Here is a 27,533-nt window from a genome sequence, read left to right as displayed (position 1 = left end):
GCACTATAGCAAGATCACAGGAAATTTAATGAGCTGAATGTAGTACGTACGAGAGATGCAATTCGTGTTACAACAAACTTGCAGGAGATAGTGTAAGAGAGGGGGTTTCCAACCATTATAGTCGGCCAACAATTACGTTTTTCTTTAATACATTTTGTCTTCGCTTATTATAATAATAATCCTTGCATTTGATGCAGCGCCTTATCACGTCTTCGAGACGCCTCAAAGCGCTTCACAGGATTTACTGTGACGTTTGCCGACCCGTGTATTTTTGTGGGCGAAAGGAGGCAGCCGATTGCGCACAGCAGTGTCCCCACAAACAGTCGTGGACTTAGTGACCATTTTTTTTTATTTTACTTTTTTTTAAAAAAGGGTTTATCACCCCCAGAAAAGCGATCCACCGATCGACTGACCAACCGGAAAGACAACACAAGAGGCCGAAGGCGATGATGCCGACAGCAGGTGAGGCACCAGGTTAGTAGGAGGCGATGACACGATAAAACACAAAATGTTGGCTTCGGGTGACAGGAATCTGTTGATACTGACGGCAACAACAGTGGGGATCAGGAGACAAACACGCTGTTTTCTCTTCAATTTCTATTGATTGCTCGATCATTCACCGAAACACACATGGATAGCGTCGAACACACGGGTTTGTTCTACTCGGTACAAGCGCTTTGAACTTTGTTTTCACGCAATGAGGCTTTGTGTGTTGGTATGGATGTAAAAGAAACAAGTTCGCTCCTGCACTCAATACATCGAATGCCGTCTCGGCAGCTCTCTTTAATTGAGATTAAAATCGCGATCAAGATGGTGAAAGGGCCCGAGTCGTGCTCCTAAACACACATCTGTCTGCAAACAGCCGTCACGACAGATTGCTCCTGACCCAGTCACGGTCTTCCACAGGAACATAGGAAATTGGGAGGTGAAAAAAGGCCGAGATGCAGTGGGAGCAGTTTCGCTTTCCACCATCCCTGCCAGCTGCTGCTCATGTCATGGCTATTCATCTATGCTCTACCCTCAAATATTATTTATAGATCATCTGCTTGTTCTCAACGACGTGATAAGGCACTATATCAATTAATTAGTTAGTTAGTTAGTTAGTTTAGCCCAGTGCCTCAGGCTATGTCTAGCAACTGTTTAGCCAATAACTGCAACGTAACATGTCCGATATTGTGGCTCAGTTGGTACCTTGTCAGCTCGGCTCTGATGGTAACCTTCTGGTTGTGGGTTCAACCTCAAATTGGGCCTGGAGATCACAGTCTAGGCTGATGCTCCTGTGCAGGGCCGGTGGGTGGTGGGGGTTGGGTGTTGGGGGGAGAGAAGGGAACTCACCCCATAACTGGAGGGCAATATTGATGAGGCATTAAATATAGTAATAATAATAATAATAATAATCCTTGCATTTGATATAGAGCTTTTATCACGTTGTTCAGACATCACAAAGCGCTTCACAAAATATACTGTGAAGTGGAGTGACTGCGTATTTTGTGGGGAAAACGCAGCAGCCAATTGTGCACAACTGCGTCCCACAAACAATCGGGGATTGAGCGACCAAATTATAATTTTTTGGGGACAGGGATTAGTAACGATCTGCCAATCGGCAAACAACTGAGTTGCTCCTTATTGCTTGGTAAACATGTGGCGGCGTGTGGAGGAAGGAAACTTGCCTAAGGTTTTGCCCCGCCCAGGAATTGAACCCGGGTCCTGCCGCTTTTGCTCGGCGAGCACTCTAACCAATACGCTAGAGGACTCCATACTACCAAACCCCGTCTGCCAGTCCTCAGGTGGATGCTAAAGATTTGCGCAACACCAATGGAAAAGGGAAGGGAGTTTCTCCCAGCATCCTGGCCAACAATCCTCGGAGCAACATGGAAATATCCAAACATTTTCTGTTTTGAGTATAAAGTGTAAGTGTTTGTCTCTTTAAATTGTCTTGTTAAAACATGCCTTCAAGTAAATGTGTCAGGGAAAGCATTCTACATCTGAGTGCTTGGCAGCAAACCAAATAGCCTACGGTCTAACCGTGGCTGAGATTTTCTTTGAGCTTTTTTTATATATATATATTTCTATATAGGTGTGTGTAAAAAACAAAAACAAAATCTAATCTTTTTATTTGAACAAATGTACAATTGTAATAATAACGACAACAATCCTCGTCTTTGACATCGCTCTCCTCAGCTGTAGTGCGTTTCGTAGGTGAACGAGGCAGCCTCCAGATAACTCTCTGGATTCCCTTCACGGATTTTTGAGGGACGTTGCCGGGCCCAAATTGGCTGACGCGCTTGCCCTGCAAAGTACAGAGTTACTACAGCAGTTGGCAGGAGTTCCCTGGATTAACAAGGCAATTAAATGACTTAATAAATCTCTGGATTGGGTTGTCGTGTTAACCAGACACTCCACTCCTCAATGAAGATGCCTTTAATTAGCTTCCCTTCCTCATACGGATAACCCAGACAGGGCCTTCCTCTAACTGGCTGGCACGATGTAAATAAATATCAGAGACCTTGTCCTGAACTGTAACTGCATAACACAGTTGTCATGTTTTACCCACAACACGGTCCCACGGTGACTAGCCAACCGATCAGGAGGAATGTTGGCCAAGACACTGGAGGAAACTCCCTTCTCTTTTCCATCAATGCTGTGAGATCTTTAACATCCACGTGACCAGCCAGACAGGACTCTAATCAACGCAAGAACTTGCTCGGCAAAAAAAAGTCCCAGGTCCATCTAGTTCACCTTCCACCATCCTGGCAGTCGCTTGCACATGTCGTGTCCTAAACTATCCACTAATAATAATAATAATAATCATTGCATTTGATATAGCGCTTTTCATGTCTTCTAGATGTCCCAAAGCGCTTCACAGAATATACTGTAAAGTGAATTGACTGCATATTTGTGGGCGAACGCGGCAGCAGCCAATTGCGCACAGCAATGTCCCACAAACAGTCGTAGATTGAAAATGACCGATTTATTATTGTTTTTGTTTTTTGGAGGGACTCCAAGATAGCACTCCTGTGCAGAACAGGTCAAGTCGGTCTTGGAGTGCATGTGCCTAAATGCACAGAGTTTAGCAAACACGATTGGTGAGCTGCACACTCAAGTGGTCACAGGGGTATACGATGCAGTAGCAGTAACAGAGACTTGGCTCAAGCAAGGACAGGAATGGGAGCTGAATATTCCTGGCTATAATGTATTCAGGAGGGATAGGGAAGGAAAGAAAAGGAGGGAGTGTGGCAATGTTAGTCAAGGATATGGTTACAGCCGTGGAAAGGCTGGAGGGCCGCAAAACGGAATCTATCTGGTTAGAGTTAAGGAACAGAAAAGGAGCTGTTACGCTGGTAGGGGATATACTATAGACCACCAAACAGAGGGAAGGAAATAGATGAGCAGATCTGCAAGCAGATCTCAGACAGATGCAAGGCCAATAGAGTCGTGATAATGGGAGACTTTAATTATCCCAACATAGACTGGCAAAACAACAGTGCAAAGGGTAAGGAGGGGGAAAGATTCCTAAAATGCATAGAGGACAACTTTCTTGATCAGTACGTTTCCAGCCCAACGAGGAAGGAAGCAGTGCTGGGTCTAGTTCTGGGGAATGAAACAGGGCAAATGGAACAGGTTTCAGTGGGAGAGCATCTGGGCAATAGCGATCACAACATCATTAGATTCAGAATGCATATGGAAAGGGACCATCTAAGGTGAAGATACTCAACTGGAAGTGGGCAACTTTCAGTGAATTAAAAAGGGACCGAGCCGAGGTGGACTGGAAAGAAAGATTGGCAGGTAAAACAACTAAAGAGCAGTGGGAAGTCTTCAAGGATGAGAGAGCTCGGGGACAGAATAAATACATTCCCACAACAGGGAAAAGTAGGGCTTCCAAACCTCCGTGGATGACGAATTGTATCCAGAATGAAGCAGAAAAAGGAGGCGTATGACAAATGTCAAACCCAGGATACAGAAGACAACCAAATCGAATATAGGAAGTGCAGAAGAGGTTTGAAAAAGGAAGTAAGAGCGGCAAAAAGATCATACGAGAAAAGGTTAGTGGGTAACATTAAAGGGAATTCTAAAATATTTTACAAACATATCAAGAAAAAAAGGTTAGTCAAAGGTAGGGTGGGGCCAATTAAGGACCAATGGGGAAATCTTCTTGTGGAGGCAGAGGGCACGGCTGATGTACTGAATGAGTACTTTGCATCTGTCTTCATAAAAGAAGTGGATGCAGCAAATGCCGCAGTATCGGAGGAGAGGGCAGAGGAAATGGATAGGATAAGTATAAACAGAGAGGAAGTACTGAAAAGGTTGACTGCGCTGATGGTAGATAAGTCCGGGTGGGTTGCAGCCAAGGGTACTATGGGAGGCACGTGTACAAATAGCCGAGGTTTCGGCTACAATTTTTCAATCTTTTTGTGCTGTACGAATCTATGATTCTATGATTCTATCTATTCAAACCTTCTGACTCAAACCCCAGTGTGTGCAAGCCACCGAGACTGATAATAGTCTCCAAGCAAACTAATACCACTGGCACTGGAAAGCAACGTGACCTCTGTTTACCAACATGATTTCCTGCTTTGCTGAAATTTCTGGTGGCCCGAGCCAAACTCGTGTGGAACGTGGGGTGGAACAAAAGTGCCTGGTGTCGGTCAAACATGTGCTGTTGGGTGATAAACCCACCAGGAAGTTCCTTTCGCTCCATTATCTCTTCAAGTCTATTCATCAACACGCTCTGTTCTTACTGCAGGACACATGACTCAGTAGAGTACAAGTTTAGGCAGCTCATAGACTATTGCAGTCTCCTGAACTGACACCCAGAGCCTTAATATGATCCTGAGTTCAGGCAGTGGCACTTCACAAGGACTTCATCCTTCTGACATCTCTTTGATTCGATGCCAGATCTTGAATAGGAGGAGGAATCCGATTGTTTTGATACTGCTCAGCTGCATCGCTGGACTCCAAATAGTTCTTGTCTGATCGCGACCTGTGATTGGGACGCTACCTTGCACGAGGGGCGCTGTATAAATGCAAATTGTTGTTGTTGTGATGTGTTTGTTATGGTGGCAATGACATCTCAGGTGATTCCTGCCTCTGCATTTTGTTTGGCAACTTGCGCCCATCAATGACCCAAATCCACAAATGCAGAGGATTATTATTATTATTATTATTATTATTATTATTATTATAATCTCTTTTCCTGCTCGTCTAAATGTGATGAAACATTTGCTGTTGGGCAACACAGGAACGTGGCTCCCAAACGTATGACTTTCCCTTTCCAGCCATAGTCTTTCCCCATTGCTGATCACTGTCCACATTCCTGACACTCCAGTCACCACAAGAGTGAATTCTTTGAGGTGGTGTGGGGGCTGAGTGGGATGTGGGGGGAGGAGTGAGGGGGTGGGTGAGAGAATTCTTGCAATCCCCCAAATGAAATTTGTCACTTGCTCATGGCTGTTTGTGGGACATTGCTGTTAGCAAAATCTGGCTGGCGCATTTTGCCCACAATATATAGTACGAATAGTATCCCATTCCCACCCCCACACCTCCCACTGTGAGACCTAAGGTCACAGTCCAGGCTAATAATCCCCCAGTGGGAAAAAACAATCAGCCATCCATTTCTTGACTGTTTGTGGGGACGTCACTGTGCAGAAATTAGCTGGTGCTTTCCCCCACAAAACAAAACACACAGTCACCACACACGTTACAGTCAATCATGTGAAGCGCTTCGAGATGTCTTCCTGACGGGAAAGCATGTTGTATCTTAACTGCTGTTGATCCCAATCCCCAGCTCGGGACCAAATCCTTGACGGTCCAGTGCTTTGGGACGTCCTCCCCACATGAAAGCGCTGTGTAAATTTAATGTGCGTATCAAATCCCAGTATGGAGTACAGTTGGCGTTTTATGTACACAAGCTGTCATCAGATAAACTGATCAAAAAAACTTGGTGGTTGGCAGATAGTGAATGTGTGTAAGATGTCGGTTGTCTGTTGTTGTTGATAAAAGATCTTTGCCCTTATCTAACGTCGATTCACTGACAGGTAACAAAGCACCTTTGGATTCTTGGCACGAATGAGATAGCTCATTGCGCAGCCTGTGACTACACAGCCAACAACGGGTTGAATAGGAATTTCCAAGCTCCAAACTGGTTTGCTTAACATGACCACATCCACATATTGTCTTTCCTGACTCTCAGTCGGTCATTAATTAATTCAGAGGAAACAACAATTTCAATTGGCATTTCCTATTTATTGACGACAGATGCTTCCTTACAATACATTATATATATACAACAGCAAATGACATTTACACGGTGCCTTTCACCTCAGGAGGACATTCTAAGGCGCTGGACAGTCATGGATTTGGACCCGAGCCAGGCGTTGGGATCAGGAGGGGTGGAGGGAGGGTGGGGGGTAGGAGGGTGATCGAAGGCGCGGTCCAAGAGGAGGGTTCTTGAGACAGGCCTTGAAGGAGGCGAGGGAGGGGGCGAGGCAAAAGGACTGTGGGATGGAGTTATACAGCTGTCTTTCAGGTCAGGAGGACGTCTTGAAGTGTTGCTTTGGCCCATGTAACTGACATCCACAGGAGCTTCTGGCAGCAAGTTACAGTGAATAGACATTTTTTTTAAACCAGAAATTCAGGCGACCGAGCAGACTTCAGCAGATCATGTCTGAGTGAACTGATGTCGACCTAGGCCAATGTTTGGAGATAGGCCTGAGGCAGAAAGGTTAAATAAACAATTACAACACTTCCAGTGATTCCTAGGCAAACAGACACAGTCAGTCAGCCAGACTGCACACAGCGATGTCTCATAAACAGACAGGAAGTGAATGATCTATTTTCTCCAGGGGAGACGGTTGGCCAGGAAGCTTTCTAACGCGAGAGAGAAGCCCCTTCTCTTTTCCAAATAATGGCCTTGGGATCTTTAACATCCACCTGAATGGGCACAAGGCGGGGACTCAGTTCATATCCAAACTATGCCAACATGCCGTGCCTTGCCTTGCCTTTCCGTTCCAAGATGTTGTGTGGTCAAAGTCCGACATTGAGACTTGAAATCTTGAACCCACAATCCTTTCTGTCTCAGGGTCTGGATCACTACTCAACGAGGCCGGTTGGCACCTAAGCTAAACAATGCCAAGGGCTGTTCGCGCTTGTTGCAATGAACTTTGCTGGTTTTCTTTTCAAGATACAGCCCTGCCCACTGCTTCTTCAAACAGCAAGCGGCGGAAGCCACGGACAACAGTGGAAAGAAGCCAAATCCAAGTGTTTTATTACACAGTATGAATGTCTCTGCCAAACCTCTGCCCTCGAGCTTAGGCGATTTCGGATGAGATGTTAAACCGAACTCCCTGTCTGCCTGTTCTAAAGGATGTTACAGATCCCACGACGCCGTTCAAAGAGAGAAGGGAGTTTCACTCTCTCTCGACCTCCTGGCTAGTAAATCGCCCAAGTAAGAATTCCGTGTCCTAACTAAACTGCGTGTGAAAAAAAAATCTCCTGACCTCCCCCATTTGCCGGTTTACTGACAATCTCTAAATGGGAGCTGCCCTCTAGTTACTGACCACCCATGCAAATAATCTCAATGGGACCCGAGGTAAAGATGAAGAGGCAAACATCCTGCCCCTCATTGTATATTGGGAGCAGCTGCTTCTCCTTACTCTCTTCATTTGGTCCTTGACCCTCATAAGGAAGGAAGGAGTCAGGATCATTTGATGAGAGTAGGCTGTAGAGCAACAACTTGTCTCACGCAGAGGAAACTATCTCGAACAGCTGTGGCAGTTGGAACCCTCTGCCTTCTCGTCCTCCTGTACCTCTCCACCAAGAATGACACAGTCGACCACGCCACCCTCCTCCTCCACCGCCTCTCCTCGCTCTTCTGCCTGAGTGGGACCACATTTGCCTGGTTCGAGTCCTACCTAACAAACCACCTTCACTTTGTCTCTAGTAATGGTTTCTCTTCCCCCCCAACCCCCACCCCGGTCACCTGTGGTATATCCTCTCCATCCTTGGCCAGCCCCTCTTCCTTGTCTACATGCTCCCTCTTGGTGATGTCATCAGCAGACATGGGGTCAACTTCCAAATGTATGCGGATGACACAACAGTTTATTTCTCCTCCAGCTACAACTCCAGTTCCTCTGATGTTCTGCAGATTGTTTGGCAAACATCAGGGGTTGGATGAGTGTAAACTTTCTGCAGCTGAACGGGGACAAATTCCACCAATGCCTTCTCTCCTGCGGCTCTGACCACCTCATCCTCCCCAGCCTATTCCTCTGACTCACAGAACCAGGACGTCCGGTTTGAGCCCCAACTGACCTTCCCACCCCACATCTGGTCCATGAAGGGGCGTTTGAAGGGGAGGATCTGGAGATGTGCAGTTAAGCCATGACTGTTTGTGGGACACTGCTGTACGCAAAGTGGCTGCCGTGTTTCTCCCAAAAAATACACAGTCAATCCACTCTACAGTATAACGCGTGAAGGGCTTTGGGACAAACAATGTGATGAAGTGCTGTATCCATATTAATTATTATTTTACTTTGCAAACGACAGTGATAGCCTTTTCTCCTTTGGTGAGTTTTGGGGAGGGTGGGATCTGACACAACCCATCACTGTTCTCAACCTTATCCACAACCCAGAGAGTTCCAAGCATCCCACCTACACATCCAGATTTTCCCTGTGCCGGTGATGGAACCCGGAGAGATGCAGACTGCTCACCTAATTCCAGCTGTTGGTATGATGTTGCGAAGGTGGTTTCCTCCGCTGGGAATGAGAAGCCTCACTGGACAAGAAACAATCTCCCACTTAAAACTGAAGCTAAAAATTTCAGGTCTCACAACTTCAGGTTTTTTTTTTCTCCGTTCCAATAACAAGAGGAGTCAACCTGTCCGGTCGGGCTGAGATAATGCCAGATATTCCTGATCCCCTAATGGGTTAGAATCCCGATGCTCGTCCCTAATGACACAATAAAGCGCTCCGAGACGCTGCCCTGCCTGAATGCAAATTATTGTCGTTGTTGCAGCGCTGGGGGGAAGCAAGGTATCGTTGGAGATTGTTCGAGGTCCATCAGTGGCAATCTATCTGCCCGTTCAGGGGAATATTTAACGATTCTATGACGTTGTTGGAAAAGAGAAGGATTTTCTCCCATTGTCCTGGCTAACAATCCCCTGCCCACCCACCACTCCCACCCCCCCCAGATACAATGACATTCTTAAGGGTTATTAAGGGTCTGTGTAAATTATTCAAATTCAAGAGATGTCCAACCTTGCTTGGTAAGCTGGACGTTAAAGATCCCGTTTCTCTCTCTCTCTCTCTCTCTCTCTCTCTCTCTCGATATCCTGGCCAACAATCTTTTTGCGCTCAACCAAAACAATACAAAACCGCCTCGAACTAAATGATAATGCATCTGGAAGGATTGGTGGCCAGGCCATCGGGAGCTACTTGGTTCTCTCTTTGAGCACTCTCGGGGAAAACCCACACTCACGGGATCTTTAAGGTCCTTAGTTTAACGTCCTGTCCAGAGCATGGCATCTCTGAGCTTTGGACTGAGAGAAAATTAACTGTGGGCGGGGATCGTGTTTATGCCAGTTTGGTCCCAAAGTGGCTTGGAAAAGGAAACCTGATAAGATTGTGTGTTTCCAAGTCCGTAATAAAATAATTTTCACAGAACTAAAGATAGCCCTTAGGAATTTTATCTGGGGTGTTGTTGGCCAGAACACTGGGAGTAACTCCCTTCTCTTTTCCAACAACGCCACGGGATCTTTAAACGTCCGGCTGAATGGCCAGATAGGACCTCAATTTAACGTCTCCACTGAAGGACGACACGTGCGATAATGCAGTGCTTCTTTGAGATGTCTCAAAGCGCTTCACACAATATTACCGTAAACTGAATTGCCTGTATATTTCGTGGATGAAACGCGGCAGCCAATTGCGCACTGAAGTGTCCCACAAACAGTCGTGGATTGAGTGACTAAATTATCATTTGTTTTGAAGGAAAGGCTTATTACCCCCAGAAAGCGATCTGGCAATTGGCTAAGAACCGGGTTCCTACTTTACTGCTAGGTAAACAGAGGAGTGTGTGTGGAGTAAGGAAACTTGCTTAACGTTTCACCCTGTCCGGGAATCAAACTCAGGTCCTCTCGCTTGCGAGGTGAGTGCTCTAACCACTGAGCTACAGGGCTCTGAATTATGTGCCATAAATGCAAAGTTAACACTATTTCTCCAGCTGCCGATAGCAGTTCCCAAATCATTCCCAAATGTGCCGAGGACACAGGATCTTTATCAAAATGACTTTTCCCAAAATTGAACCATTGTGAAATCAACAAAACACAATGGGGAAGCCTTCAAGAATGCAATAACAACCATGGTATAAAACGTCTCGCATTACTTCGCAAAACAAAATGAGAAGCAAAGAAAATAAGAATCAACAGGGAGGAAAAGGACTTCGGAGCCCTCGTGACTTTACAGATTTCAGAGATATTTATTTATCTATCAGATCCCATGGATCCAAGCCATAAACAACAATTGTTAGGCCTGACTGGGGAGCTAATTACCCGTACTTTGTGCCAAATAAAATTCTTCCTTGTGGCTATCCTGCAATTGCCACTGGCATCACTCTTGGTTTTGTCTCCTCAATCTCCATCTAAAATCCTGTACGCCTGCATAGGTTCCCCCTCACAGAATTCGCTGAACATCTCTAGCTTATATACTTGTTCTGAGTGGATTGCTCACTCTAAGAGTTTCGGAGCACATGCAAGGGCGCTATAGAAAACGTAAGTTGTTGTGAGATTGCCAGGTTGGGGGTTCTTTATTCCGCAAGCCTCTGTTTAAAGCGTCTCAAATTATGTTACCAAAACAAAATGAAATGCAAAGTAAATAAAAATCATCAGGGACGGAAGGAGACCAGAGCAACATCAGTAAGTAGGAACCCAGTTGTTAGTCGATTGGCAGATCGCTTTCAAGGGGTAATAATCCCTCCCCCCACCAAAATGGTAACTCGCTCTATGACTGTTTGCAGGACACTGCTGTGCGCCATTGACTGCTGCGTTTTGCCAAGAAAATATACAGTCAATGCACTTTACAATACATTCTGTGAAGCACTTTGAGACATCTCAACAACGTGATAAGGTGCTATATTAAATGCAAGGACTTTTTGTTGTTGATCTCCTCTGCCTTTTGAGGGCCTGACCTGCTCTATGTCACAGAGGCCAGAACAGTATGTGGTGTGACTGCAGGAAGCACTGTAGAGCTTCAGTAGGAAAGGATAATATAATACACTTCTCAGAGTAAAGGCTAACTGTCATGAAATTGGCAACCAGAGAACAACGACAACCCATATAGTGTTATGTAGCCTCTATTCTATTGAATAGCATCTTGGAACATTTTATTAGGACCCAAAAGGAAGTGAATGAGTCAACAGACAGGGAATAAATCAATAGAAAAACAGGCTTTCAAATGAGTATAGTTATTCCACAGCATTTGCCAATGATCTACTGTTTAAACTTTGCCAGTCTTCTGCCAAAGGCACCAATACCTTGTCCCAAAGGGTACTCTGTTTCCCAGCCGTGGGTTCCGAAAACACAAGATTTCTCAATTGTTTCCATGTGACAGGAACCTAAGCCTCGCCTTGGGCATTGAAAAGGACTCCGAGGTTTACTGCTCATCTCAGAATTCATCTGTTTAAGAGCATGAGAACGAAAGAATTGGCTTGGCAAGGTCCATCTAGTTCGCCTTCCACCATCCTGGCAGTCGCTGGACATGTCGTGTCCCATCCTGGCAGTTTCAAAGAACATCTCTAACTTCCCACAAACCTGTCCTGTCCTCTCATTAGTAATGTTGGTGGAGAAAGCCAGATGGCTCTCCACCCTGACTACAAAAACCTTGCTTTGCAAGCGAGAAGACCCGGGTTTGATTCCTGGGCAGGTGAGATCTTAGACAAGTGTCCTTACTCTATACGCCTCAGTTTACCTAACAAGAAACTCGGTTGTTATTATTATTATTAATATTATTATTAACGTCCACCCGTACAGGCTGACGGGACCTCGGTTTAATGTCTCATCCGAAGGACGGTGTCTGCGACAATGGAACACAACCTCTCCCCCCCCCCCCCACTCCCCGCACCAGCACTACATTGGAGCGTCAGCTTAGACTATGTGATTCCAAGTCCCGACACGGGGGTTTGAACCCACAACCTGCTGACTCCGAGGCAAGAGCGCTATGCCCTGCGCCAGGCTGACACACGCACATTGATTAAAAACGTGGCAATGCCCAAAGGGCAAATAATGTTAAATTAACCGGACTTGTGACAGGCTGCAGCTGCGATTAACATTAATGAAGTGAAAAATAACCTTTACCAATAACCTGCCCTCTGGTCATCGAACCAGGAATCAGAATTTCCTGAAATTCGAACGCTTTTGCCGCCAGTAAACCGTTCAGCGGAAGGAAACAATACGACTTTGGAGGAAGAGGGAGTGGAGGAGGGCATGAATTAGGAATTCATATATTTTCGGTCTTTGGACTCATAGTCTAAGGAGCGATAATAGTGTACTGGGGCGGAGTTGGGGGAGGGGTTGGGGTAAAGTACCTTAAAAGCTCTCCAGTTTGACAACGTAAAATCCCATTCCCTTCCCCCCCAAAAAGGAAAATTGAATTCCTTGAAAAAAATGAACTAAAGTTTAGAACAGTGATAGGGTTATATACACACACTCTCTCATTCTCTCTCGCTCTCGCTCTCTCTCTCTCTTCATACACTTATATATATCTCCACAGATATATATCTGCCTTTCATCACCATTAAAAAGATGCATCACAGGAGCTCAGCTTTTCTGAGAAATCACATGTGCTATTTGTGGTTGTTTCCTGCAAAAAAAAATTGTGTGGGGTGGGGGTGGTAGAGAGGGAGGTTGGCAGGGTTGGCTGAATTACTAGATGACATACCAATAAAAAAAATCCTGAGCAGTGAGTGTGCAGAGCAGAGACACAAATTCGAGATAGCTGAATGATCCGGAAAGGCAAACAACTTTGCCCTCTGCTCTGCAACTCTCCCTCTTTTCTCACCACAATAGCAATAAACGTGATGTGAAACCAATTGTGGGCTCACTTCCCCCTAACTTGCTGTCCAAGGATCATTTTTTCTTCCCCCCCCTCCTCCTTCTCCACATGAAGAATTCAGGAATCATCTGCCTTAAGGTGAGTGTCTCTGTTCCTTGTGCCCAGCTTTGGTTTTACTTTTGACTTGAATTTACTCCCAGCAAATAAGAACAAGAATAAGAATAAAAAGGGGGAAAAAAAGTCAAAGTCAAGCTCAAAGCAGGTCAGTTAAAAGAACCAGCCTCTCTCTCTTTTTTTTTGCACTAAACTTTGGCTGAAACTTTTTTTTATTATGTACATATATATATATATACAGCCCTGAAAAAATACAATGACTCGCAATTAATTATTGGGGTCTGTGAGTGCAGTGCAGTGCAGTGAAGCTGATCAGCTGTGAAATGAAACTTGTCAATTTCACCCTCACCCCCACCCCCCCATCCATCCTATGTGTTAGTGTTGGTGTTAGAGAGAGAGAGAGAGAGAGAAAGAGATTGGGAATCTTTTAATATAAAGTCTCTTAAGCAAATGCAAGCAGTGGCAGTGTGAGCTCAGTGTGTTTTCAGCTGCTTTTCTCTCCCCCCACTCTACGCATGTTAAATTCTCCATCGCTCTCTGCCTTCCCCTCCCTTTGCTTACTTTCACTTTCCTGTCTCAGCTCTCTCCCTCCCTCCCTCCCTCCCTCCCTCTCCCTCTCACTCGTCCAACGCCACTAATCCCTGCAAAACTGCTTGGTTTTCTTTTGAGGGGGGGTGGTGGTGGTGGTCCATGTTGGGCTGTACACCTCCCACTGCTAAATCCAACCTTTGCCAGACCTCAGGGTGAGATACTTAGGGAAGAGAGAGCAAGCAAGATCTCTCCTCCTCCCCCCCTCTCTCTCTCTCTCTCTCTGTCTCTGGCTGTTAAGCATGGGTTTCTAATCCTTAGCTTGGTCTCTCTTGCTCTCGCTCTCGCTCTCGCCCTGCCTCCTTCCCCTGCCTTATTCTCTAAGTGAGATGCTTCTCGCTGTGCCTTGAGACATCCTCCCCATGCGAAAGGAAAGAGGTTGTATGAATGTAATTTGCTGCTGCTGCTGCTGTTGAGATGCTTGGATAGAAATGATAGGGTGGTCCAAGCTCGAAGGCTGGGTAGCGAGAGAGAGGTCCCCATCTCGACCCAATCATTGCCTGATCCTGACATAACGTGGCGTGGGGCTCCTGTGTGTGGGGGACGAACGAGCTGTTGGCAAGTCTTCGGGCGACGCGGAGAGCGAAGAGGAAAAGAAAAAAAGGGGAAGCGAAGAGAAATGGTGAGACAATGATCAAGGGGGAGATGGGTTTGGACTGATAGCTGTCGAAGTCAGGTAAGCTCTGCGGTCACTGTGGAGACTGGGTGGCCTGAGGCAAGGCTCGAGAAGAGGAAAAGAGAAGATCAGGGAGTGAAACGGTGCAGAAGGAGGGAAGGTATCGGGGTGGGGGGAGGATGGAGCTCAGCAATTCGAGATTGACCATGTGCCGGTACTGTGCAGTGCGTCTTTTGTAGAGATGATGTTCCTTATAATAATAAATAATAATCCTTGCGTTTGATACAGCCCCTTGTCACGGCTTCGAGACGTCTCCAAGCGCTTCACAGGATACACTGTAGAGTGAATTGACTGTGTAAATTGCGGGCGAAATGACTTTTACATTTTGTGGGCGATCGTTTGCTCTTGTAATAAGAGGAATTGTAATAATCCTTGGGTTTGGATGTCGCGTCTTGTCACTTCGTTGAGACGGTTCAAGGCGCTTCACGGAGGGAGCTTTAAGCTCAAGATTCGCGCGGAGAGCACAGCAGACTAAGGGTGTGAGAGAGACGCAGAAACAGTGTGTGAGAGAGGAACAATAATAATAATAGTCGTAATAGTAATCCTTGCTTTTGATACAGCGCCTCGTCATGTCGTCGAGACAGCTCAAAGCGCTTCATAGGATATACTGTAAAGTGGAGTGAATTGTGTATTTTGTGGGTGAAACCCGGGAGCCAATTGCGCACAGCAGCGTCCCCACAAACAGTCGTGGATTGAGTGACTATTTATTTTTTTGCCTCATGCGGAAGAGAAAAGCTGTAGCCTGGTGATATGTTAACCTGGGCTTTATTGAAAACTCCCACATCTAAAGCCGTCTGTCTGGTGTGACCCTCACCACTGTCTGACTCCATCACAGTGAGGCTGACTTGTGAGTTGCGAGAGCTTTGATGATTTGATTTTTTTTTAACCGCAGTCCGTGCACAGCATCGGCTGCAAAGCGCTACTGAGAACCACTTTCCTGCTTTAAGACCGCGTTTAAGAATTCTCTGCAAATTCCTGTTGAAAGCAAATACAGGTCTCACCGGCTTTAAGACTGGTTAGGATTCGGCACCGTTTCATTCCAATACGCAGAGCGTGAGGGACAGACGAGCGGAATAAAAAGTGTGGAGAGTCGATGAAATTTCAACCACGTTTGTTCATGTCGTAGCCTCCATTCTCTGTGAGGATTACACGTTATGGTGGAGTGGTTAGAGCACTCGCCTCGCAAGCCAGAGGACCCCGGCCAGGGTAAAATCTTTAGTTAGGCCAGGTTTAGCTGCACCTCCGTTTACCTAGCGGTGACTAGGAACCCGGTTGTTAGCCGATTGGCGGATCGCTTTCCGGGGGTAATAATCCCTCCAAAAAAAAACAAGACAATTTTAGTCACTCAAACCACGATTGTTTGTGGGGCACTGCTGTGCGCAGTTGGCTGCCCACAAAGTACACAGTCGATCCACTTTACAGCACGCTCTGTGAAGCGCTTTGAGACGTCTCAAGGGCGTGATAAGGCGTCGTGTCAAATGCAAGGATTATTATTATTATTATTATGACGTATTACGGCTGCAGTTGAGCGGGAGAGGTGGTCACACGAGAGCGCGAAAGGAAGTGTAACGAAAGACTGGGGTTGTCAGGCTGGGTGGAGAAGTGGTTTTCTCGGCAAAGGCAGGGTTTAAACACGTGTTGAAAGAGTCGAATACCACCACAGATGCAGCTAAACCTGGCAAAAGTCAACAGCGAGTAGCAATAAAAAAGCATTAGTAATTAGTCGCCTACTATTGGTATTCCCACTTCCCTCCTCCCCAACCCAGCCAGCCACCCATCACCAGCCTGAACAATAAATAATTGTTTTGATAGATTTGTTGAGTGCCAGTTAAAACCTGAGGAGGAGCGAATTATACCACGTGTATTGAGCTGCTGCTGTTTCATGAGGTGACTTGCCGAGCAGGACCGTGGAGCAGAAGTATATTAAATTTCCTGTTTAGTGGGGGTTCCGTCTGTGTTAAATTTAGGGGACTGATTTATTGTTTGGGACGCTCTGAGCTCAAGTGACCATTGGACAGGGAGTGTTAAGCGGGGGTCTCCTCCGGGCTGGGCTGGGCTCCAAGATGGCACCCTTGACCAGCGAATGGCGGATACGAGTGGGAACAGGCTCCCTAGGGAGAGCGTGGAAGCAGAAAGTGTTGATTCTTTCAAGAGCAAATTAGATAGATTTACTTTAGGAAGTAATGTCTTGGGATACAGTATATAGTTCGGGACACGACATGTGCAAGTGACTGCCAGGATGGTGGAAGATGACCTGGATGGACCTTGGGCTTCTTTCATCCAGCAAATTCTTATGTTCCTATGTGAGATTCTCAGTCTGCTGATGAGTTCCCGCTCAACAGAAAGAAACAAATTCAAACTTGAATTCATAGTAAGTCTCAGAGACTTAAATACCGATTCGCTTTACTTCTCAAGAAATAAACACATCAATCGTAACTTCATCTTTTTAAAAAAAAAAGCTTCAACAGATCCCAGATAAAATTGGTCACTCACTTCATGGCTGTTTGTGGAACTTTGCTATGTCCAAATTGGCTCCTGCATTCACCCACAAAACTACACTCACAGTCACATCTGAACTAAGAGCAAAACTAATAGGGCTTTGAGGCATCTCAGCGATGTGATAAGGCGCTACATCAAATGAAGTTATTGTTATTATTATCTCTTAAAAAAAAAGTATCCTTTTAGTTTCCAGGTCCGTGTCCAGTTCTGTTTGAAATAGTTTTTCCCTTTCTTGTTCAGCGCTATCATAAAATGGAACTTCCTTTGCCCTAAGGTGACATTAAGTACATTTCCTGTCAAGGCATAATTATCTTGTGGGCTGGACTCTGGCAGTGCTGAAGTATCAAAAATAAATTGGAAGAGTAAATGATTTACCGTATCACAGGGAATTAATTCTGATCTCGGCATTTGATAATAAGGCTTTATGCCATCATCAAAATGTTTCAAAGGGCCTCACTAGATGTCCATTGTGATTGTGGTGACTTTTGAGTGTAGTTTTGTGGGCGAATGCAGTAGCCAATTTGGGCATAGCAAAGCCGGTGGGATACATGGAATTCTCAGTTTGGTTTGGACGGTCTCGAGCGCAGTGGTTGGGTTTCCGCATGTGTCAGACACTCAACTGATCCAAAAAAATCTGCTCTCAGTTGGAGAGTATTTGCACAATTCTTGGTCGGAAAGAGTTGCACAAGGAGAGACATGCAGACAGATGGATGCGGGCGGATACACAGATGTGTCTTTGACTGCACGAATCCTCAACAGTACGAATTTGAGTAACAGTTTTAACGTTTTGAAACTTCTTAACCACCTTTTGGTGAAGGGATTTTTTCTTCAGTCATTGCAGCACTTCAGCTGCTGGTACCTTGTTCTGAACTTGTACGGCTGTTTTGTCTAATGTTTGACGAGACGATCAGCTGGTTAGACTCCTCCACCTCCGACTTGCGCTTAATACTCTCCATAAATAGCGAAACTGTGCGAGTCCCTCGTCTACAAAAAAAGAACACAGTCACTACACTTTACACAGGTTTGATTCCCGGCAGGGCGAAACCTTGGGTAAGTTTCCTTACTCCACACGCCTAATGATAATCCCTCAAGAAAATAAATAAAATAATAATTTGGTCACTCAATCTACGGCTGTTGGTGGGACGCTGCCGTGCGCAATTGGCTGCCGCATTTCGCCCATAAATATGCAGTCAATTCACTTTACAGTATATGCGGTGAAGCGCTTTGAGACGTCTCGAAGACACGATAAGGCACTATATCAAATGCAAGGATTATTATTTATATTATTCATTTTTATTTTTTGGAGGGATTATTACGCCCGCAAAGCCGTCCACCAATCGACTAGTGACCGGGTTCCTACTCACTGCCGGGTAAACAGAGGCGTGTGTGTGGGGTAAGGAAACTTGCCTAAGGTTTTCCCCCCGAACCACCCGGGAATCGAACCCGGATCGTCTCGCTTGCGAGGAGAGTGCTCTATCCACTGAGCTACCATCCAACTATTTAGCTATTTATTTATTTAACAAACTGTTTATTTATATATTTAACTATCTAACGCAACGGGATCGGTTGGCAACTCGGGTAGTCGAGGCTGAGGCAACATAGCAGCTGGAAGAGAATTGTCTGAAGGGCTGGAGAGAAAGAATCTTAGCGAGTGAACAGACAGAGTAAGCAACTGGGATTATTGCAGACTGCTCCAGTGGTGGGAACTGGTAACAATCCCAGTCTTAAAAGGCCAAATCAAAATTTTCCTTTGCTGTTACTGGAAGCCTAGCGGAGAGTGAGCTAGGAATGTGTACCGCAACAACTTGATTAAAACAGTGGACTGTGGAGTTGGGTAAGTTTCTTTACTCCACACGTCTCTGTTTACCTAACGGTAATAATAATAATAATCCTTGCATTTGATATAGTGCTTTTCGCGTCGGGAGGGCGTCCCGAGGCGCTTCACAGATCGCACTGTAAAGTGAATTGACTGTATATTTGTGGGCGAACGCAGCAGCCAATTGCGCACAGCGATGTCCCACAAACAGTCGTAGATTGAAAATGACCAATTTATTATTGTTTTTGGTTTTGGAGGATTATTATTAGGCTCTGTGTGGAGTAAGGAAACTTGCCCAAGGTTTCACCCTCTGCCTGGAATTGGACTCAGGTCTCTCACTTGCAAAGCGAGTGCTCTAACCACTGAGCTACAGGACTCCACAAGTAGGAACCCAGTTGTTAGTCAATTGACGAATCGCTTTCTGTGGGTAATAATCTCCTCCCCACCCACCCCAGCCCCCACCCCCCCACCCCCCCTCCCCACACACACACACACATACACACACACACACAATCCACGACTGTTTGTGTGGACACTGCTGCGCGCAATTGGCCGCCGCGTTTCGCCCACAAAATACACGCTCGATCCACTTTACAGTATATCCCGTGAACCGCTTTGAGACGTCGCAACGACATGGTAAGGCGCTGCCTCAAATGCAAGGATTATCTTTATGAATAATGTTATAGTGTACCGCCAAGATAATCATTCATCATTATATTATTCCTGGCCTGTGCTGCTCTCAGCTCATTGCTTAGTTTACTTTGCAGCTGGTTTGCACTTAAATCTTGGGCAAATTGTCAAGTGAACATGACAGAACACAAACAGAATTTTTTTTGTTCCCGGGGACGGAGAAAAACCCCCTCAAATTCTCCAAGAGTGACAGAATTCGACAAAGTGTAACTGGATTACGTCAAATGTTGGAATCCTTTTCATTCTGAAACTAACTGAACGCTCGAGATAGTGTTCGATTGTAATAACTGCTCGGGTGGCCTGATCTGTCATCGCCTCGAAGCCTTACTCTCTCACTCAGAGTGGTTAGAGCCCTCGCCTCGCAAGCGAGAGGACCCGGGTTCGATTGCCGGGCGGGGCGAAACCTTAGGCAAGTTTCCTTACTCCACACACACGTCTCTGTTGGCCAAACAGTACGTAGGAACCCGGTTGTTAGTCGAATTGCGGATTGCCGCGTTTCATGTACAAATATACAGTCAATTCACTTTACAGTCTATTCTGTGTACCGCTTTGAGACGTCTCAAAGACGTGAAAAGCACTATATCATGTGCAAGGATTATTATTATTAAGAACCAGATCCAGAATGGGTGAATGGTCCTTTTTCATTTTGATGAAATAAGACAAGACACTGTCAGTTTTTTTTTAATGATAATAAAAATCCTTACATTTGATAACAGCGCCTTATCACGTTCCAGAGACTCGGGCCATCCTCCTGACGTGAAAGGCCTCTGTACGATGTTATTTGTTTTTGTAACTGTTGTCGAGACATCTCAAAGCTCATTGAAGGACGTTACAGTCAATGTGTTGCTGAAATTAGAACACATGCTTAGGACAAGCAAGCAGATACACACGCACACACGCACGCACACGCACGCACACACGCACACACAAAATCTGCTACCACCTAACTGAGTGACCGAAACTCTCTTTAGCTTCTGTTGCAGGCACGATACTGCCTGGTCCTCCTGATTCTCCTGCCCGTTGCCGCATCGGAGACGGAACAGGAGAGGCGATGCAAGGACATTCAAATGAGCTGCGAGGAAGTGACGAATGATATGGAGACGCAGATTAACAAACTGGTGAGAGAAATGGGATCCGCGGTGCTTCCCCGCCCCCACGCTGTCACGCTATCTGATCCCTCACTGACATACTTGACACGCTCTCACCACCGCTCGTTCGTAGGCCTGCTATCCGCACCGCTCGGGTGATATGACACGCCAAGTGGAGACCCCGCAGCGTAGAGGTTTAGAGCGCTCGCCTGGCAAACGAGAGGACCCAGGTTCGAATCCCGAGTGGGGCGATACCTTGGGCAAGTTTCCTTACCCTGCAGACACTCGCCTCTTGTTTACCCAGCAGTAAGTAGGAACCCGGTTGTTAGTCGATTGGTGGATCACTTTTCCGGGGGTAATAATCCCTTCTTAAAAAAAACATTAATAATAATTTGGTCACTCAATCCGCGATTGTTTATCGGACGCTACTGTGCGCAATTGGCTGCCGAGTTTCGCCCATTAAATTTACACGTCAATCCACTTTACAGTATATCCTGTGAAGCGCTTTGAGACGTCTCGAAGACGTGATAAGGCGCTGTATCAAATGCAAGGATTATTATTATAGGTTAATATGCAGGTCAGAGTCATTGTTTGCATTGCCTTACGGTGACTCCCTTTCACAGGCTGGGAATCTGCTCCCGAGTATGTTGGAATACGAAAAGTTGGTGGATATGGACAGGTCTGCGCTGGTGAGTGCTCCTTTGCAGGGAGGGTGGGCGTGAGGGGTGGGTGTGGGGGTTGATGTCTATTATAGGATGGCTGGGAGGGGGGGAGTGCGGGAGTTCAGTGTTGTGTCGGTTTGTGTGAAGGTCAGCGTCAGGAGTGTGTGGTGGGCAAACGGGGAGGGGTTTAGAGATAAAGCACAAGTGGAGCCTTTTGCCTCCATCAAGACCTGTCTAAGACCCTCCTCTTCGACCGCGCCTTCGGTCACCCTCCTACCCCCATCCTGCCCGCCCTCCACCCCTCCTGATCCCAAACACCAGCTCAGGTGCAGATCCCTGATTGTCCAGAGTCTTGAGATGTCCCCTTGACGCGAAAGGCGCTGTGTCAATGTAATGTGTTGTTGTTGTTGAAGCTTTTCCATTAACAAAGCCTACTTGATTTCTCTCCACACCTTCCCCCCATCCCTCCCCACCTCCCCCACGTTCCTCAACCCCTCCAACCACAACCCAACCAACAGAATGGTGTCTGCTTTGTGTCCTTCACATTGACTCAGCTGCTAAAGAGTATGTCCTTGCTGAATAGCAGCTTTGCTCCGAACTCCGAAAACTCCAATCTCACCAGTATCTTGATGAACCGACTCAACAGAATTTTGGATTGTCAGAAGGAAGAGGTGAGTTTCACTGGTGACCACAATTCGCATTTGTATAGGGTACGTCCTCCGCTCGTGGCAACTTTCGGGCTGCGGAGGAGCTGAAGCAAGCTGTCAGAGATGAAATTCGCCCTCCGTCCGTGTTATGTAAGCTGTCACACCGAACATGGCGACAAGATCCTTATCATTACCTAACTGATGGCACTCACTCACACGCTCACACGCACACTGATCCTCTGGACGTCTGAATAAAGTTAAACACTAGTACTGCAGACAATTAAGTACTGTACTTCTAAATACAATTCTCATCATTGTGCCACTTGTTATAGTTGTTAATCGGGGCACTGTGGGGGAAAAAAACAACCATGGGACTTTGTGTGTATTTGTCGAGCCAACTCGCACACAGCCAATGTTTGATTCTATGCAAACCTGATGGTGAACCCACAACCTTTCTGACTCAGAGGCGAGAGTATGTGCCGTGTGGACAATTGGTCTCTATTCCCTTGAGTTTAGAAGGATGAGGGATGATCCGATTGAGGTGTTTAAAATAACAAAGGGATTCGATAGGGCAGCTACAGAGAAACTATTTCCTCTGGTGGAGGAAATCCAGAACAAGGGGGGCATCATCTTAAAATTAGAGCCAGGGCATTTAGGAGTGAAATCAGGAGGCATTTTTTCACACAAAAGGGGGAATGAAAATCTGGAACTCTCTCCCTCCCCCAAAAGGCTGTGGATTTATGGCTGAATCCATTCACATCTTCAAGACTGAAGTGGACAGATGTTTGTTAGGTCAGGGGATCAAGGGGTACGGGGCAAAGGCGGGTAATTGGAGCTGAAGTACAGATCGCCCATGATCTAATAGAACGGCAGAACAGGCTTGAGGGGCTGAATGGCCCTCGTTCGTATGACATGAATTTTCTTTGTCCTGCTGGGCAGGGCAGATTATAGGGCAAGGCTGCTGTGAGTAATTATTGGCGTGCGGGTGGAACAATATTAGTCAAAATAATGAATCAATCTTTACCTTGTCTTGTCTTTCTCCTACCACCACCTCCCCCCCACCCCCACAACGACCCACCCCCTCCCCCACCCCTCTCCCTCCCGCTCAGACCTGTTTGACAGATCCAGAGACGACGATTGTCAGACAGTGCGTGGGCTATTTCTTTGAGTATTTTCAAAGCATCCTCAATCGCTACAGAAGAATATTCCAGAATTTGTGCGTAGAAGGCGCCAGAGGAGAGAACCCAGACCAGCCATCAGCCACAGCACGATTCATGAATCTTAAAGGTGAGGCGTCAGTCGTACAATGATAATAAACCTTACATTTGGATACAACAACAACAACAAAATGACACTTGTTGAGCGTCTGTCACATCGGGAGGACGTCCCAAACCACATCGGTGGCTACGCTTTCGCCCACTTATGCCCCGAAACTCTGGAACACTCTTCCTCCATCCCTCCGCCTTGCCCCTTCCTTCCTTCCTTCTTGAGGTCGCACCTGAAGAACTTCCTCTTTGACTGTACCTACGGTCAACTCCCCCCCCCCCCCCCCCCATCCGCCACTGCCAACCACTCCGAGTCGCTGCCCTGCGCGAGTGGTCAAGTTGTTGTTGTCGTCGTTAAGAACTGTAAAGCAATCTCGTACCCTAAACGCCTGACTTGCTTCTCCTCTTCCTTAACCTCAGGCGACTGCATCACCGTCCTTCACACCTCAGGCCCTCCTGAGGCAGGACAAAGCGAGGTGCTGAGCGCCACGGCTGGCTCCCCGAGGGCTGGAGGAGGAAGCGGTAACCGTGGCGACAACGGCGGAGGGGACGACTGCAGACCAACAGAGACCACGTTGATCACGAGTGGGGTGGAGCCCAGGAAGATCCCCTCCATCTCAGTCACACAGACTCACACGGGAGCTGAAGTAGCCGATTCCCACCGCAGTAAACCCGCCACGTTTTGGCCCTGCTTGGTTGGCGGATTAGCTGTTGCTTTGTTGATTTTCATCGTCTTATTCTTTTATAATTACCAGCAAAAAAGGGTAAGCGTTCCTCCCTTGTGTGGCGTCCCCGTGGCGTAGCGGTTTAGGGCGCTCGCCTCGCAAGCGAGAGGACCCGGATTCGATTCCTGGGTTGGGAGCGGGTGGGGGTGGGAAACCTTAGCCAAGTTTCCTTACTCCCCACACGCGCACACGCGCCTCTGTTTACCAGCAGTAAGTAGGAACCCGGTTGTTAGTCGATTGGCGGATCGCTTTTCCCGGGGGTAATAATCCTTTTTAAAAAAATAATAATTTGGTCACTCAATCCATGACTGTGTGTGAGACGCTGCGGTGCACAATTGTCTGCCGTGTTTTGCCCACGAAATATACAGTCAAGTCACTTTGCAGCATATCCTGTGAAGCCCTTTGAGACGTCTCGAAGACGCGATAAGGCGCCATATCAAATGCAAGGATTATTATTATGATTATTATTATTATATTGTCACATTTTCCCTTCCCTTCCGTCTCTTATAGACTGTCCACTCGTGCAAAGTCTCGCCGTACCCCCTTCCTCCCCACCCACCGCATTTCAGAACACATTGGAACAGACACGATGAATTGAACAGCCACCCACCCAACCTCCACACCCCCACCCCTTCTCCACACGCTCCCCCACACACAGACACACGCACACACACGCACACAGCGAGGAAGGTTCCTTTGAGAGTGACTAAAAGCTGGGTGTGCGTTGAAGCGGGAGTGAGGGCAATGCCGTGTATTAACAGCGGCCAGAGGTGCAGTGTGAGTAATCAGTCAGACTCCTAAGTCACTTCAATTCCTTATCTGTTTTTTCACAGAGACTGGAGCGACAGTACATTGCCAATCTCAGTGAAGGGGATACCAGGTAATAATCAGCCTCTCTCCTTCCAAACCACTTAGTCAACCTGGCTCAGGCCGCAGGACTCACTCTCACCCGCGAGTCAGAAGATTGCGGGGTTCAAGCCCCCACGTCAGAACTTTGAGCTCACAAACGTCAGCTCAAAAAGTAGCTCCAAAGCAAAGCTTTCACTTACATCGGGCTTGATGTCTGTGTGTGTGAAGCTTTCCTATCGAAATGGAAAGTGGAATCCATATATGGAGAGAACTCTACTGTTGTTTAATCAGGTCCTGTCTCAACCTCGTCAAGGCTGTTAACGTGACCACAAATAGTACTGCCCTTCCCTTCTCTCTCTCTCGCTCTCTCCTTGAATGTTACATGACATTCCTATCAGTGTCACAATAATAACAGTCCTGCATTCGCTATAGAGCATTATCACATCTTCGAGACGTCTCAAAGTGCTCCACAGAATATACTCTAAAGTGAATTGACTGTCTTAAAGCAGAAGATAAATGCAGGAGTGCGTTTGGGACATTTTCACAAGAATCTGTGTGTGTGTGGGAGGGGGGGGGGAGGGGGAAGATGAGAAGGGAAAAGAGCAAACAATCTTTGCAAAATATATTCAAACATTCGAAGGCATTTGACTTTGGCAGAAGAAAAATAAACAAGCCTAAAGCCTGGCCCTAGATATTAGGAACCTTAAGAGGAGCAAAGAAACCTGGGCCCCTCAAAGACGTGATAAGGTGCTATATCAAATGCAAGGATTATTATTGTTATTATTATAAGAATATAGCAGTGTTGGAAAAAGTCCAGCGTGTAGTCAAAGATCCCAAAATGCTGATCGAGAAAAAAAAAAGGGAACTTACGAATCGTCTAATAAGAACACAGTCACTACGCTTAGCCATGATTACCCATGTCCTACTTGGAGACATTGTGATGTTATGGGCGCCGTATAAAAAGCAGGGATAAAAAGTGTTATATCAATCAGGTGACCAACTTGGAGGTTATTGGTAAGGAGTTGAGCTGAGGAGACTGTACCAGGTTTCGGGTAGTGAAAGGTGTTACAATCACCAGAAGATGCTCAAAGCGATGGCTGGCTTCCTCGTCAAACCATCTGTTAACCAGAGAATCATATACAGCACAGAAGGAGGCCATTCGGCCCATCGTGTCTGTGCCAGCGCTTTGAAAAGAGCTGCCCAAATCAATCCCACTCCCCCGCTCTCTCCCCATAGCTCTGCGAACTCGTCCTCCCCAACTAATAATCTTTTCCTAATGCTCTCCTTACAGTACGATACCAGTTCTAGAAGATACGCTCTGAGCTCTCGGCATAAGTGGAGCGGCGGTGAGTATGAAATAATACTAATACTAATAATCCTTGCATTTGATAGAGCGCCTTATCACATCGTCGAGACATTTCAAGGCGCTTCACAGGATACACTGTAAAGTGGAGAGACTGTGTGTTTTGTGGGCAAAACCCATTTTGATGCTTAAATGCAACAACAACAACAAATTGCATTTACGCAGCGCCTTTCACATTGGGAGGGCGTCCCAAGTTGCTGCACAGTCAAGGATTTTGACCCGAGCTGGGGGTTGGGATCGGGGAGGGGTGGAGAGCAAGGAGGGTAAGGGGTAAGAGGGTGACCAAAGGTGTGGTCGAAGAGGAGGGTCTTGAGACTGGCCTTGAAGGAGGCAAGAAAGGGGGCGAGGCGGAGGGACTGTGGGATGGAGTTCCAAGGGCAGAGAGGCTGAAGGCTTGACCGGCGATGGTGGGGAGGGCGGGGTTGGGCGGAGGAGAGGGAGCGGACAGATCACAGAATGATCACTGATTGTAGCAGTCCCACAAGACTGTGACTCCGTTCAATGTAGTTTTCTGAAGACAGCGTTAGGTCCTATGGTACTGAGTTCAGTGGTGAATTAAATCATTTAGTCAGTCGCTCAGGGAACCTCTTGTGCTAATGATTTCCTGTGTTTGGTACTTTTTTTGACAGGTGGAAAGGTCTAAACATTCAGCTTCTGTGAAGTTGCATCCCTTCTCGTTTCCTGCCCAACGTTTATTGTTGTGGCTGGAAATCCCCCAAAACTTCCCCAAATGCTCTCCCGTTGTCAGACATGTGGCCAACTCGGCTCCACGGCTCCATCGTCGCTGCTCAGTTCTCAGTGGAATGAATTCAGAAGAGACTTGGCACTCGTGCACGCTGGCACTTACAGGCTCCAAAACCCCTCGGAAAATCCAGCAGCGGAATTTACAGGCCAAAGGGAGCTGGAGGTGGAGAGTGGGCGTGCGGAGGTGGGGGGGGGGGGGGGGGGGGGGGGCAGGGGTTGCTGCAGTAATAGGGAATTTGTTTTCTTATATAAGGAAAAAAAAAGAGATTGTGGAGGTCAAAATGACCGAATCTTGACCCATTCCCGAGGCAGCTGTTTAGAAGCCACTGGAAGGAAGAGTTAGGAGCACCGAGATTTGCAAGGAACCAGTTTGATACTGCATTGCATAAAAGGATGTGTTTTTTTTCCTGCTGAATATGTGACTGTTTTGTTGTAAAGCGCTGAGGGAGCCGGTGGTGACCCGCGTCTCTCGATTGCTAAGTCACAGATTAAAGTCAGTCACTGATATCAAGTTTCCGGCTGAAACTCTCAACTCTCTGGCAGCCTTAACTCTTTACACTAGCAAAGGTTTTTTTATTTGTTCCAAGTAAACCAGTTACCCAGAACATCTCTCGTTCTGTTTCCTCTCCCACCCTCCCTCCCTCCCTGCCCTCCACCCCTCCCTGATCTCAGTTGTTCGCTGGGGAAAATTTTATAACTGCCTCGAGAGGTTTTACAATGATCTTGATCTGATCCGGTGAGAACAAGGATTCTTATCTGCTGACTTCTG

The 27,533-nt window shown here is 46.7% G+C and overlaps 1 protein-coding gene across 4 annotated transcripts; it reads left to right on the top strand.

The window, feature by feature from the left end:
* The first annotated feature begins 405 nt into the window (after positions 1–405).
* Positions 406–26,949, top strand: LOC103182450. Of its 4 annotated transcripts, none has more exons than XM_042342167.1 (9): positions 406–462; positions 20,393–20,539; positions 21,133–21,198; positions 21,690–21,842; positions 22,928–23,105; positions 23,504–23,847; positions 24,642–24,688; positions 25,949–26,003; positions 26,650–26,949. In XM_042342167.1, the coding sequence occupies exons 2-8, from the start codon at positions 20,489–20,491 to the stop codon at positions 25,977–25,979; spliced, it is 870 nt and encodes a 289-aa protein (XP_042198101.1). In that variant the 5' UTR covers positions 406–462; positions 20,393–20,488; the 3' UTR covers positions 25,980–26,003; positions 26,650–26,949. The 4 variants fall into 4 exon arrangements, with proteins under 4 accessions (XP_042198101.1, XP_007897664.2, XP_042198099.1 ...); XM_007899473.2 differs by lacking the exon at positions 406–462 and adding an exon at positions 12,999–13,176; XM_042342165.1 differs by lacking the exon at positions 406–462 and adding an exon at positions 13,810–14,362.
* The last annotated feature ends 584 nt before the right edge of the window (positions 26,950–27,533 follow it).

The sequence above is a fragment of the Callorhinchus milii genome, unplaced genomic scaffold, assembly GCF_018977255.1.
Source record: "Callorhinchus milii isolate IMCB2004 unplaced genomic scaffold, IMCB_Cmil_1.0 Scaffold19, whole genome shotgun sequence".
Taxonomy (NCBI): Eukaryota; Metazoa; Chordata; class Chondrichthyes; order Chimaeriformes; family Callorhinchidae; genus Callorhinchus; species Callorhinchus milii.
The sequence above is the reverse complement of the archived record's forward strand: the minus strand, read 5'-3'. Positions and strand labels throughout refer to the sequence as shown.

Coding starts and splice junctions, on each gene's coding strand:
- LOC103182450 (XM_007899473.2), top strand. CDS start 13,147: ATGAAGAATTCAGGAATCATCTGCCTTAAG. Junction 13,177..20,392: donor CAGGAATCATCTGCCTTAAG/GTGAGTGTCTCT, acceptor AACTCTCTTTAG/CTTCTGTTGCAGGCACGATA. Junction 23,106..23,503: donor ACGATTCATGAATCTTAAAG/GTGAGGCGTCAG, acceptor CCTTAACCTCAG/GCGACTGCATCACCGTCCTT.